The 13,670-nt window shown below is 36.9% G+C and overlaps 2 protein-coding genes and 1 long non-coding RNA gene across 4 annotated transcripts in view; 1 reads left to right on the top strand and 2 right to left on the bottom strand.

Moving 5' to 3' along the window:
* Window positions 1–2,884: 2,884 nt before the first annotated feature.
* LOC146735571 (uncharacterized) lies at window positions 2,885–3,286 on the bottom strand. Its single transcript, XM_085505924.1, has one exon. The coding sequence runs from the start codon at window positions 3,284–3,286 to the stop codon at window positions 2,885–2,887; it is 402 nt and encodes a 133-aa protein (XP_085362050.1).
* Window positions 3,287–6,173: 2,887 nt separating this feature from the next.
* LOC146735570 (uncharacterized) lies at window positions 6,174–8,890 on the bottom strand. Its single transcript, XM_085506153.1, has 3 exons — window positions 8,735–8,890; window positions 8,392–8,416; window positions 6,174–6,577 (listed from the first exon to the last, which is right to left on the bottom strand). The coding sequence occupies exons 1-3, from the start codon at window positions 8,792–8,794 to the stop codon at window positions 6,315–6,317; spliced, it is 348 nt and encodes a 115-aa protein (XP_085362279.1). The 5' UTR covers window positions 8,795–8,890; the 3' UTR covers window positions 6,174–6,314.
* A 602-nt stretch (window positions 8,891–9,492) lies between these two features.
* The window catches only part of LOC146735569 (uncharacterized), a 32,511-nt gene continuing 28,333 nt past the window's right edge, over window positions 9,493–13,670 (top strand). For both annotated transcript variants that reach the window (XR_014931229.1, XR_014931228.1), the window contains exon 1: window positions 9,493–9,586. This is a non-coding gene — a long non-coding RNA (uncharacterized LOC146735569). The remainder of the gene's footprint in view (window positions 9,587–13,670) is intronic.

Genomic DNA, 13,670 nt, shown 5'->3' with positions numbered 1-13,670 from the left:
TGCTGAAGATTTGTACACACTCCCACCATGTCATAACTGTATTATATTATACCAGTATATTGATGGTGTTAATCAACAAATTTGCATATGCAATTAATGGTATATTGGATGGTAATGCACGGGTAAACCAAATAGCCCTGGAACATGAATTGACTACAGGTTTAATACGGAAATACATATTAATAGACGTATTGTTTGATTTTTAGGTAAATATAGTGGTTGAATAATATTAGGTGATTGTCCTTCGCCAAACCTAAACCACCGTCCCTTAACAAGGTGCCTAAACAAACGCCAGAACGCTGTGTTCTCCGTGTTGTGACTTTGAGATGGACTGTGAAACTCCAAAAAGAAAACATGATGTACTAGACGAGATTGAAGGGATTGAAGGACAAAATAATGCAAAAAACTACGAGTCACAGGCAATAATATATGCCACCAACAACTGGTGTCCTGTAGGGGCATTCGAATTCTAGCAGACAAAATTGCAGTGAAATTGCCCCCGGATATGTCTGTTTCAAAGAACACGGGACAACGCAGAATTCGATGACGATATATGGTATTGTAATTCTCCACTACGGGTAAATAATTTCGAAAGCTGCAGATTTGTGCCGAGTGTACACCAACACCACTGCGTTAGAGCGACGGCGTTCAAAGTCTTTCTTGTGGCCACAGTTGAAACAAGGCTTATCATGTACGTGTCACAAAAACGATGCGAGAATCCAATCTTACACCATCAAACTTACCCCAGAACAACAACAAAACTTGTCAGGCATACTGTCACAAATCTTGGTTATACCAAAGGTATCCAGGTCAGATGTTGGAACTGAGGTCGCCGTGCCGGTCGCCGTACATGATACACTGCCAACGTACCAACTTTCGGTCAAACCAATTACCGCTGAACGTCAAATATTCACAGTTAGAAGTATTATGATGAGTCACAAAACAGGTTTCACAACTGTACTTCCAATAGACAAATTACAATCCAAATTGTACAAAAAACGGAATGAAAACGTGGAAAATTAATGATTCAAACTGTACACGACCCTGTATTTCAAATGGCGTTGACGCAGTCAGTAAACGGTCAGAAAGGTCATCTTTTGTTATGCTAAGTTTTGTGTTTACGCTGCTCTATTCACCGCGGATACGTTTCTTTTTCATGCGGAATAAAAACTAGTTTGTAATCAATTTGAACTGTGTGTTGCGTATGTAATTTTTTTATGTATTCAGCGTACAACCACATACTATTCTTATAAATATTCATGTTCAAGGACCATTATCATGATCTTTTACTAGATGAGTAAACACCTTTTTTACAAGTTTTATCGAATTGTCAATATACTGGTATAATATAATAGCAATAACCCCCCGCTGAAGTTGGGTATACCACTTGATATTGCATAATTCACTCCATATATGCTCTCGCCAGTGGCTGCAATGAAATCCTCTATCACTAAGGGAGTATTGTGTAAGGGTATATTGTACATGGCTTCGGCCACCAACACTTCTGTTCCAGCAAAAACAATTCGAATTACGTCCGCCACTTTGATTGACAGCGGAGTGAACTAGTGAATGGGACAACATTTATGCAAATTTAACATTGAATTAAATATAGTCTAAGTAGTCTAATTTTTAAAACACGTTGACACCTTTGGATTTCCATGATTAGCGTTATTGCTAGTAAATCAAAAAGGAGCCAAGCGATATAATTATTGCAAGAGAAGATTACGTTCAATGATCAGGAATTTCGTGCGACATACCTAACATTGATCAAATGTAAGTAATGTGCTAGAGTTGATGAAGAAAAACCCCATAAAATGACACACAAAAGGGGGTTCTCGTTGAAAGCGTACATGCATCTGTCGCTTTGTTTTTTGTTATACTATTGCATATGCGCAATTTATATATTGGTTGTCTATGTTCATGTTTGCTTTTAAAGAGTCGTTTATGAAAACGACCTTCAACATAATTTGTTTTAAAGAACTGTTACAAATATTTAAATATAATCACAATAATTAAAGCTGTAAATTTTCAGATTTCAGATCACTTTTGTTAGTACATTCGTCAATACTGCAAAGACATTAGGAGTACTTTCGATTGAGAACTTGAAAGAGTACTATAGATTTTGTCAATACACTTGTGTTAATTGTAAACAATTTAAAAAGAAATACATATGCACTGTACAAACTAAATGAAAATGTTTCATAATTTTTTGTTTAAATGTATGCTGAAATTTGTTACACAGTTGTTATTGGTGATATTGTGAGTAAATTATCAAAAACGCTGCCACAAAATTTATCAAATTCCTCAAAACATTTACAGCTGACAGACTGTTGACTCATGTTTCTACAAATATGTTACTGGTTGTCATGGACACACACATTTCTCAAAAAACTGAAAGTATTTTAATTCAGAGTAACATTAAATATGCAAATATGAACATAATCATTTTCGCAGATCAATTATGAACTGAAAGTATTGTCAGATTTAAACTAAAAACAATGCAGACTGAAGATTGTTGTTGCGAATCCCTCATTGGGCAGTTACAATTGTTTCTTTCAAAGTTTATAATCAAATATCAAAGCGTTGCTCAGGACAGCTACAAGCTGTACTTTCCTCGTTTCAAATGTATTTTTTTTATTTTCTCATTGTTGCTGGTAATAGCATGTTTTGTACTTTTTACTATTTTCACTTTTTATTGAAAGAGATTACATGGCTGTTATCGTTATTAATCAAGCTCTATACCACGTTCCATGGTGGCATATGTTTAAATTGAACTTTTAATGAGTTTGAACAAATCTTTGCATGATTACAAATCAAGTTATTATTACACGGTTTGTGACATTACATCAGTCTTGGAAGACGAGTGACAGTTATCTGTTACCTGTTACCTATCCTCCAGATGCCTAGTGGCACATAGGGCCTCCACCGAACGTCTCCATTCTGTCATATCAGCTGCTGCAGCTCTGGCTTCCGCCCATGACTCCCATCCAGCCTTGTTTCTTTCCTTCTCTACATTGCGTCGCCAAGTTGTTTTGGGTCTACCCCGATTCCTTTTCCCTTCTGGTGCCCATGTCAATGCTGTGTTACAGATGCTTGTGGGTTCCTCCCTTAAGGTGTGCCCAATAAATTTACATCTCCTCTTCATTACTGTAGTGCTCAATTTCTCCATCCCAGTCCTGGTTAGCAGTTCTTCATTCCTAACATGGTCTTGCCATTTTATCTTCATTATCCTCCTTAAACGCTTTGTTTGAAAAGTATTGAGTTTTCTTTCGTCGCCTTTTGTCATCTTCCAGGTTTCAGATCCATATAATAGCACTGACAACACCAATGATTTGTACAACTTGACAGTTATCTAGAAGACAGTATATTAAAGCGGGAGGGTCACCTGTGCACGCGCGGGAATTGAGTCCCCAGCGACGATAACAACACACGCTGAAACGCAAAGGCTCATGAGTAGACGCTTGTTTGTAAACAATGGCACGCTGTGGCCATCTGACTCCCACGCTTTAATAAAACGTGGTAATCTCAACTATATGTGTTTTACTGTATCTTGATTTTTCAATGGTAGTGACAGGTATGTTGCAACACAGTATGATGTTTATCATGGGCCCATTTTTAGACATTTTGAAATGAACTATTAATGTTCATTTGCATGTGTAATATCAGGTTGAATGCGTCTTCATCATGTAAAGCACAGTTATGGTCATTAATATTGTGGGATTAAACGTTAAACGTATTTATTGATATCGCAGATTTTCAACTTTTGTTATTTATATGTAAAATAGCATATCGATGTCTTTCTAAATCGTAGCTAAATTACCAAATATTTACAATAATGCTGGTGAAATAAATATAAACGCATTCATGTCTCATGTTTGTACTGAGACCTATATTACAAGACTATGTACAAGCAAGTTTAATCCACTGGTTTATTATTCAAACCTAATTAAATATTAATATTTTGGCAAAATATTTTGGAACAATTAGTGTGTCAGTGTGCATGTCTATTTCAATTTATATGTTTGCGTGAAATGAATCATATTTAATAATCATTTAAACTTGTTGTAGTAAAAGTTTTATAGTAAAACGGCCATAGATTGTAAAACATTTCTTTCAGGATAAATTAACCGTCATTAAGGGTTTCACTGCTCAAAATATGGAGAGGGATAACATTTTGTTTTCAGTGCAGGACTTTTGATATTTAAAATCCACCCTGAGTTTTTAATGGTCTGCCCTGTGACACAAATATAACGACTATATGGATTTTTTCTTTCACGAGTGATATGGTGATACATCCCGTTACATGTGAAAATAACTTATATATCCCCACAATCATCGGACGACGCTATGGTGTTCTATCATTTATTTACTGTTGCCACAGTTGAGTTGAGTTGTAGTTTACCTGTAGTACGTTTTACTAAACTTGAATATACTCTGGATTTAACTTTTCATACTGGCACCATTGCCTAAAGATGTCCTCTCAAACGAAATTAATTAAAAATGCTTACACAAATATTAAAAGTTAATCGCATTGCCAGTTTCCTCTTATGTAGATAGTAAAAACACAGTAATTGCACACATGCTGCAAGAGGGCCTAAACTGCACATGAGTATCCTATGGGCAAAGTTCAGTTGCGTCACTTATGTATTAAATTTTATGAATTGGCAGTGCGTAGAGAGACTGGGGTCATTGTATTCATTTCCGCCTCAATTAACAAAAATCGTTATCTATTTTATAACGGTAATTATTAATTATTAATTACCTTGCCGATTCTGGATGAAAATGCACTAAAAAGGATTGACTTATAGTATAGTATATTGCATTGTAATTTCCCGTTTTTTGTAAATTAAAGGTCCTGAGCCAGTTGAACCTACTCATGTATGCAAATTTATTTATTTTGCAATAATTCTTACTTCCAGGGAATATAAGGATGATTGGGGGTTGGGGCCACAAGCCTAATTTCCCTAAAACTGATTGTAACGTTGTGTATAGTTGCTGATAAAGTTGATATTATTAACAAAGTGCAGTTTTTCGTTAACATTGTTATTTGGTAAATTCAGGTGAAAACGCATGGGAGTGCCAAAGTCGAACTCCATTATTCTTTGTGGTCATTTTAAAGTCACCAACTTCGTTTATAAATATTTTATCATACATTACAGACTCCTGGTAAAATTAATAGTATATACCATAATGGCAACATAAAACCTAGTATTCGCACATAACTCACTGTTTGAATGGAGCAGATACACTTGAGCAATGAAACTGATGATGATAAGCAATATACTAATATTATGGCAATTTGTGACGTTGTCAGGATGTCTACCAGGCACCGTGACAGTATAACATTAATAATTTGGCCAGGTCTATTCACGTCAGGCTGGATAATGTTCACGAACTGTCTACGTTGAAGAAATACCTTTTCATAAACTTCTGGGGAAATGACAGGCATGAGGCACAAGTTTTAAAAATGTTCAAACTTGTTCTGAATAAGATGATTATAGATGTTGCTGGGGCATCAGACATGACTAGTTTAATTTTTTTAAATAACAGAAAAAAAACATTTGACAGTGGGATGAGGTTCTCAGACTTTACCTACGACATTACTTACAATCTTCTTTCATCATGTTTAAGTTTTATTTCTCGTTATTTTTGATAATATTACTCCTATTACAGAAAGATACGATGCCACGATAGAAGTATTTCAAGAAATCTCTGATCCATTTCAGTACATTTTATTTGACGAGTATTGTTGAGTAAGTGTATTGCGTTCTTTTTTGTGTAGACGAACAATAAGAGTGGCGAGTGGTGAAACATATGCACCTGGTACATATGCCATTTTAACCTAGGTAGCGCTACCAGTATTGTAACTGCTTGATTTTTTGGGTGATGTCGTGTCTTAGATAAACATTGATGAAGTTGTACTTCAACTTTGAAATCGAAGATATATTTCGTTCCGGGAAAAAACCTCGGTCTGGAAATCCAGTAGAAAATACTAGTATTGGAGGGATTTTTAGAAATTTCTCTGTGCACTCTTGACTAAGGTGCCAGTTATTCTCCAAGATGATTACCGCATAATACAATAGTGTGACCACATCTTGGTGTACCATCGATATCTGATAAATGTTTATGAATGTTATTATTTTAAATACGTGTAAAGAAACATACACATGAGATTTTCTTACTTGTCACTGTATTTATTACAATACAATATACAAGTGTCAGATAAATGCAATTCTATCACATGCTCATTGTGATACCCCATTCATGCTAATGGCTACCGATTATTATAAATCATGAGGATTTGTACCATTATATTAAATATGAATCACAGGGTTGTCAAATAGTCCTGGACCGCCTGAAGATGAGGTGGTATCACTGGCTGTTATTTGATCTGAAAGATCGCCTTTCTTTATGTAACAATCAGAATCCGGACCATAAAAAGTCCAGATTTCACATGTTGGTTCATCTGCACAAACCAGGCAACATTCAGTTGCTGATTCTGTGGGTACGGTCTGGATTACATTGGTGCCGACTGTTGGATACCTCACACCAACTTGCATGTTACATCTTAATTCTTCTGTAAATGATATAATTAAAAAATTGGCATTGAAATATTAGGTCATGATGATACCTTATGTCACACTTCTCGTTCATAATCAGAGAACATTACTTTTGTACGCCCGGTGTGTGTAAGCAGCATTTCTTTCTTGAGTTTACTATGAACCACGACTTCATAGTTTCTGGGAATTCTGTTGACATTGACACCATGTGTGGATTAAATTTTATTGCACATACGTTATAATGAGATGCAACATATGAGATTCAAACATTTGACTATGGTAAATCATTGTAAACAGATGCACACCCAAATATGCCACGGTGGGTAGACGCGCACCTCAGTGCGCAACAGTCATAACCTCCACCCTAAAAATGTTTCATGAACACAGATTCACTGTGACTAGACGAACATTCGTAAGCAATGTCTATGAAGTTACAGACAACTGTATACACATCAAATATCCATGGTCAGTATGACCTTTCCAGTCAAAGACAAGTTCATATCCAGTGACAGCACATACTATAGGTACAGGTAAGTTACTAACATACAATGGTCGTGATTCAACACATGTAAACAAATACAAACAAAGGCGACACTCATTCCGGTGAGTCCCTGTACACTGAACAAGAAAAACATGGCTTCTTACAGAGAATTATTCCCGAATATACTCGTGGGTGTTGTTTATTTTGAATATTGTTCAAGTATTCCGTGACAGTGTAACAAATTTCCATAATATTATGATATGGCGATGAAATCACATTTCTGCCTCGTCTTCTGTAAAGCGACTATTTTGGTAATTGTTGCAATTTTGGTTTCCGTGAAAATTAAAAACTAGTCATCCCAAATTTTAATATATCAAATTATAAAATTCTCTGTATACAAACTCCAGAGAAAACAACAGTGGCATTCATTGTTCGCAACTGTCATCTTGTACATAAATATCTGCTAATAGGTATCCTCTTTTAAGTTGAATTACGAACATTCTCATACAAGTTTAAGATATAGGCACATAATTTAAGAATTGAAATGAGCAGACAGCAACATAATGATAAAACATATCGGTATTATATATGATATAATGTTTGCTAGTATGACACATTGGGCTTTTGAAAAATCTGAGTCTGGCTTAAGACAAAATTACAACTGATCAGGAAGTGTAATTCATCAGTAAAAGGGTATTGATGACAGCGAGGAAACTAGTAAAGATATTTTGTTGATAGTAAGGGAACTAGAAAACGGGTAATGTGGAGAGTACAAAAACTAGGGAACGGTATTGTTGAAAGCAAGGGAACTAGTAAACTGGTATTGTTGAGAGCAAGGAAACTAGTAAACTGGTATTGTTGAGAGCAAGGAAACTAGTAAATGGTATTGTCGAGAGCAAGGAAACTAGTAAATGGTATTGTTGAGAGCAAGGGAACTAGTAAACGGTATTGTTGAGAGCAAGGGAACTAGTAAACAGGTATTGATGAGAGCAAGGGAACTAGTAAACAGGTATTGATGAGAGCAAGGGAAGTAGTAAACGGATATTGTTGAGAGCAAGGGAACTAGTGAACTATTGTTGAGAGCAAGGCAACTAGTTAACAGGTATTGATGAGAGCTAGGGTACTAGTGAACTGGTATTATTGAGAGCAAGGCAACTAGTACACAGGTTTTGTTGAGAGGAAGGAAACTAGTAAACGGATATTGTTGAGAACAAGGAGACTACTAAACAGGTAATGTTAAGAGCAAAGAAACTTATATACGGCATTGTTTGGAACTTAAAAAGGTACTTTTCCGCTGAAACAGTGGGCTGTTAGAACATTATGTGGTAGTTACCAGTTTTGAATACTTACCCCCCTCTCGCTTCTCAATGGCTCTCTGCAAATTTAACATAAAAGAAAACAGAAGAACTCTTAAATTAGAACAAATATCTGCTTATATTCATTTTTTGATCTGTCTGAGGAGGTATTATACTATATTGCTATTCCATACATCGTATTTTGTGTACGATCTTGTTCATACACGTTATGTTCTACAATATTGGTTGTCGACAAATGTAGAAGTATCGATACAGTGATATCATAATGGGATGTATTGTTGTGGAACCCAAACTAAACTGCACCGGTGATGCGGGGATGCTACTATTGCGTACATCTTCTGAGTAAGAAGAGATGACAGCGGAATGTACAAAATTACCTTATTTGGTATGGCAACAATACAACTCGCCGTAACAAGTATCATCAGTAAGCGCAACATTATTCGTCTTGTTGATGCAGCAGTCTGATGAACAGTCTTCTTTGACGTTTGGTTTGATATGCAGTATCAGATGTCGGCTAAGCAAATACGTTCGAATTTTATAGTACCACGATATCACGAGGGGTGTGATTATCTTATTTTAGTTATAGGTGGCATATGTTCTCATGGAGGGACAGTTACGAAATCATTACAGATATGTGTCTCCTGAAATGAAATAGTTGACAAATGTGCTACTGAAATTAATATTGTTGCATGATTTCTTCTGATTTCTGTGATATCTAGATACATTAATCATAGTGTAAACCTCTGAGCACATAGTAGTACAATTCTAGCTTCATAGATGGGTTAGACCATATAAGTCATTATTGATTCCTTTCATTTCCAATGTGTAGTATGGATTACTAAATCATCTCATCTCATATACGATAGTACCTTTTCATTGTCTAAGCCCATATTCGTTAATGACACATGGCGTGTAGAAAAACATAATGCACAATGTATGCTGTGTTTGCACGTGTGATTCAAGTTACAGAGCCCCCCCCCCCTCCCCTATTCGTCGCAGTATCTGGCTTTAGAATCGACCGGATCTGAAGTCCCCAGTGACTAAATTAAACCAATCTTTACCATGCAAATATCTGCCATCACTTATTGGTATTTTTATTATTATAATTTAGCGGGGGTGCTGCTATTTACGTGCATCTAGTAAGCAGGAAGAAACAACAATAGATGCCAGCAGTAGAACGTTCAGAATAACATTATTTGGCTGCACAACAACACAACTTACGATAACAGGTATAGTCTTATTAATATTCTTCTTGCCCGAATAATGATATGGTTAACAAATGTGTCACTGAAATTAATATTGTGATATGATTTCTTCTAGTTCCCGTATTATCACACACCTCGCATTGCCCTGCCTTGTAACGATTAGTAACGCTATGGGAAGTGCGCCCTCACATCGGGACAATAATTTCGCCTTCATCATTCAATACAAAACGCGTCATTCTAAATTACACCTATAAGGTATATGATAAAATCATTATTGACTCGGATGCTTCTTCACACGACCTCGGGCATGCACACGCTGGACGCATGAAGCCGGGAACAGCCACTGCCGGCGCTGTATTCAATCGAGACCTATTTTGGCTTGCCGTAGCTCATTTAGATTACATTGTAAACAAAAAAACAGTTGTTAAATTTGGTTACCATGTTAGTATTTACAAATCACAATAGACAGAGTTTCATAAAAAATGCTTTCTTTTCATAATTTCACTTTCAAATAATATTCTTGAGATATGTTACGTCATGACCACGTTAAAGGTTATTGCCATATTGTGTACACCGTGCGCATGTTTCGGGCTCTTTTTTCGTATTCCACAACGCATTAACGTTACATGCAACGTCACGTTCAGCACCGTCAATGGGTTTCACCACATTGTGATGGTGATGATGGTGCTGAATGTTACCTTCGTATTCGAAGCCCACACATAAGCGACGCTACCGAATAAATTCAACAGCTAACAATCCAGCGACTGCCGACGATTTGTATACACTCCCACCATGTCATACACAGTAATATACAATGACAATCCTGGTTTCAACATAATTCTGGGTGGGAGCATTTCTGTCTTAAACAACTCTTCTCATTTCTAGTATGTTGTATAAATTATCAACTCATCCCATATGTTTGCACTATTCAAATAATAGTATCTGTTAATGTCTAAGCCCAGCTTTGTAAATAGAGAATATGAGATAAGAAAACATAACACACAATGTATGGTGTATATGTGTGTACGTTGGGGAACCCCTTCTCGCCAGAGTTCTGGCTTTAGAATCGCCAGGATCCGGTCACTATGTATAAACTGAGTACCTATTGCAGCCGTGTCATTGAATGGGTTATGTTTTCAAGATTGTATATATAAATATTGGTCATTTTTTTCTATTCAAGTAGGTATAGATTCACAGTATAAATATTTGCAACATTTGAGCTATCAAGTATATCTTTGTTTAAATAAATATTGATCTATATACAAGACCTAAAAGTCCCTGAATTCCGTTTGATTATCCTAAACTACAGCGGTGTCTTTCATGTAGCCCAGGCACATAAAAACAGAAAAATTGATGGTGCATTTCCATTAATTACATGTTGGTTTTGCACGCGGCAGCAATGGCAGCAGTTGTGTCAGATTCTCTCGTCTTTATTTGATATGAATATGGGTATGGATTTTGTCAAGACATTGGTAAACAAAATGCACACACTTTGAAAGGCTCAGTGGCATCGCTCTACCCAGTTTCAGGTGCGGTATGCCGATATACCTGGCTTCTGATAGAGAGGGGATCGCTTTTGGGTTGGGAGGATTCATACTTGATTGTATTTAATCATATTGAGGGCTCGTTATGGGTATCTGTTTTTAACGCATTGATCAGCTCTGGTGTTTTGAACACTGACCTTTTGTAGAAAGGGTCACAAATAAACGCGGCATGTGATTATTTGCGATGTATTATGGGATAGCAATTAATATACAACCATATATTGTGGACATGAATAAAAAACAGGAAATTATGTTGGTAAAAGATATATTGCAATGAAAACATCTATCACTAAGGGAATATTATGTAAGAAGATATTGTACATGGCTTCGGCCACTAACACTTCTTTTCCAGTTGTGACGATTCAAAGTATGTCCACCACTTTGATTGACAGCGGAGTGAACTAGTGAATGGGACAACATTTATTTAGCTTCATAGATGGGTTAGACCATTTATGTCATTATTGATTCTTTTCATTTCTAGTGTGTAGTATGGAGTATTAATCATCTCATCTCATATACGATAGTATCTGTTTATTGTCTAAGCCCATATTCGTTAATGACACATGAGGTGTAGAAAAACATAATGCACAATGTATGCTGTGTTTACTCGTGTGATTCAAGTTAGAGACCCCCCCCCTCTTCGACGCAGTATCTGGCTTTAGAATCGCCCTAATCTGCAGTCCCCAGTGACTAAATTAAACCAATCTTTACCATGCCAATATCTGCCAGCACTTATTGGTATTTTTATTATTATAATTTAGCGGGGGTGCTGCTATTTGCGTGCATCTAGTAAGCAGGTGGAAACAACAATGGATGCCAGCAGTAGAACGTTCAAAATAACATTATTTGGTTGCACAACAACACAACTTACCAGAACAAATATACTAAGTAAGCACAACATTCTTCATATTGTCGACGCATCAGTCTTATTAACATCTTATTAAACGCTCTCAAGGCGGCCAGAAGAAGCGTTTCAAGGACTCACTGAAAACCTCACTGAAGGTTTTCAACATCGGCTAGGGCACGTGGGGGCACGCAGCCCAAGACAGAGGAGCATGGCGATTAGCTGTACACATGGGTGCCAAAGCATGCAAGGCCAACAGGATCGCTGTTGCTGAAGATCGCAGGCAAGCCAGAAAGAACAGAGACACCAACCCTGCAACAGCTGCCACCAGTGCCTGTCCGTACTGCCAGAGACACTTTCGGGCGCAGCTTGGTCTCACCAATCAGCTGCGGACCCACAGAGCATGACTTCCCCCAACCACTTGATGACTAGATGGTCCTCGTTGCATCGACGGACGAACAACATTACATTAACATCAGTCTTCTTGCCCGAATACTGAAATATTATTGTGGTATGATTTCTTCTAGTTCCTGTATTATCACACACCTCGCACTGCTCGTCTTATGACGCTGTGGCAAGTGCACTCTCACATAGGGACAATAATTTTTTGTATCACGCCTGGCCCAGCGCGCCCTCCTTCATTATCCAAGACAAAACGTGTCTTTCTAAATTACGTCGTGTGTTTATGGTCATGCCATGGTAAAATTGTAATTACACCTATAATGTATATGATAAAAACCTTATTGACTCGAATGCTTCTGCACTCGACTTCGGTCCGCAAAAGTCATAATGTAAACCCTTGAGCACAATTCGAGCATGCACACGCTGGACGCATGGAGCCGGGAACAGCCACTGGCGGCGCTGTATACAATCGAGACCTATTTTGGCTTGCCGTAGCTCATTTAGATTTCATTGTAAACGAAAAAACAGTTGTTAAATTTGGTGACCATGTTAGTATTTACTAATCACAATGGACAGAGTTTCATAATAAATGCTTTCTATTCATAATTTCACATTCAAATAATATTCATGAGATATGTTACGTCATGACCACGTTAAAGGTTATTACCATATTGTGTACACCGTGCACATGTTTTGGGATCTTTTTTCGTATTCCACAACGCATTAACGTTACATGCAACGTCACGTTCAGCACAGTCAATGGGTTTCACCACATTGTGATGGTGATGATGGTGCTGAAATTTGCCTTTGTAGTCGAAGCCCACACATAAGCGACGCTACCAAATAAATACAAAAGCTAACAATCCAGCGACTGCCAACGATTTGTATACACTCCCACCATGTCATACACTGTTATATACAATGACAATCCTGGTTTCCACATAATTCTGGGTGGGAGCATTGCTGTCTTAAACGATTCTTTTAATTTCTAGTATGTTGTATAAATTATCAACTCATCCCATATGTTTGTACTATTCAAATAATAGTATATGTTAATGTCTAAGCCCAGCTTTGTAAATAGAGAATATGAGAAAAGAAAACATAACACACAATATATGGTGTATATGTGTGTACGTTGGTGAACCCCTTTTCGTCAGAGTTCTGGCTTTAGAATCGCCATGATCCTGTCACTATATATAAACTGAGTACCTATTGCAGCCGTGTCATTGAATGGGTTATGTTTTCAAGATTGTATATATAAATATGGGTCATTTTTCCTATTCAAGTAGGTATAGATTCACAGTATAAATATCTGAAT

The sequence above is a fragment of the Saccoglossus kowalevskii genome, chromosome 12 (assembly GCF_978046115.1).
Source record: "Saccoglossus kowalevskii chromosome 12, keSacKowa6.1, whole genome shotgun sequence".
NCBI lineage: Eukaryota > Metazoa > Hemichordata > Enteropneusta > Harrimaniidae > Saccoglossus > Saccoglossus kowalevskii.
Note: the sequence above shows the minus strand (reverse complement) of the source record. Positions and strands in the feature narration are given on the sequence as shown.

Excerpts from the sequence above, each read along its gene's own strand:
- LOC146735571 (XM_085505924.1), bottom strand. The coding sequence starts at position 3,286 with ATGACAAAAGGCGACGAAAGAAAACTCAATACTTTTCAAACAAAGCGT.
- LOC146735570 (XM_085506153.1), bottom strand. The coding sequence starts at position 8,794 with ATGTTGCGCTTACTGATGATACTTGTTACGGCGAGTTGTATTGTTGCC. Across the intron at positions 8,417-8,734 it reads TTGTTGCCATACCAAATAAG|AGAGCCATTGAGAAGCGAGA; the intron begins GTAATTTTGTAC and ends TTAAATTTGCAG. Across the intron at positions 6,578-8,391 it reads CATTGAGAAGCGAGAGGGGG|AAGAATTAAGATGTAACATG; the intron begins GTAAGTATTCAA and ends TATCATTTACAG.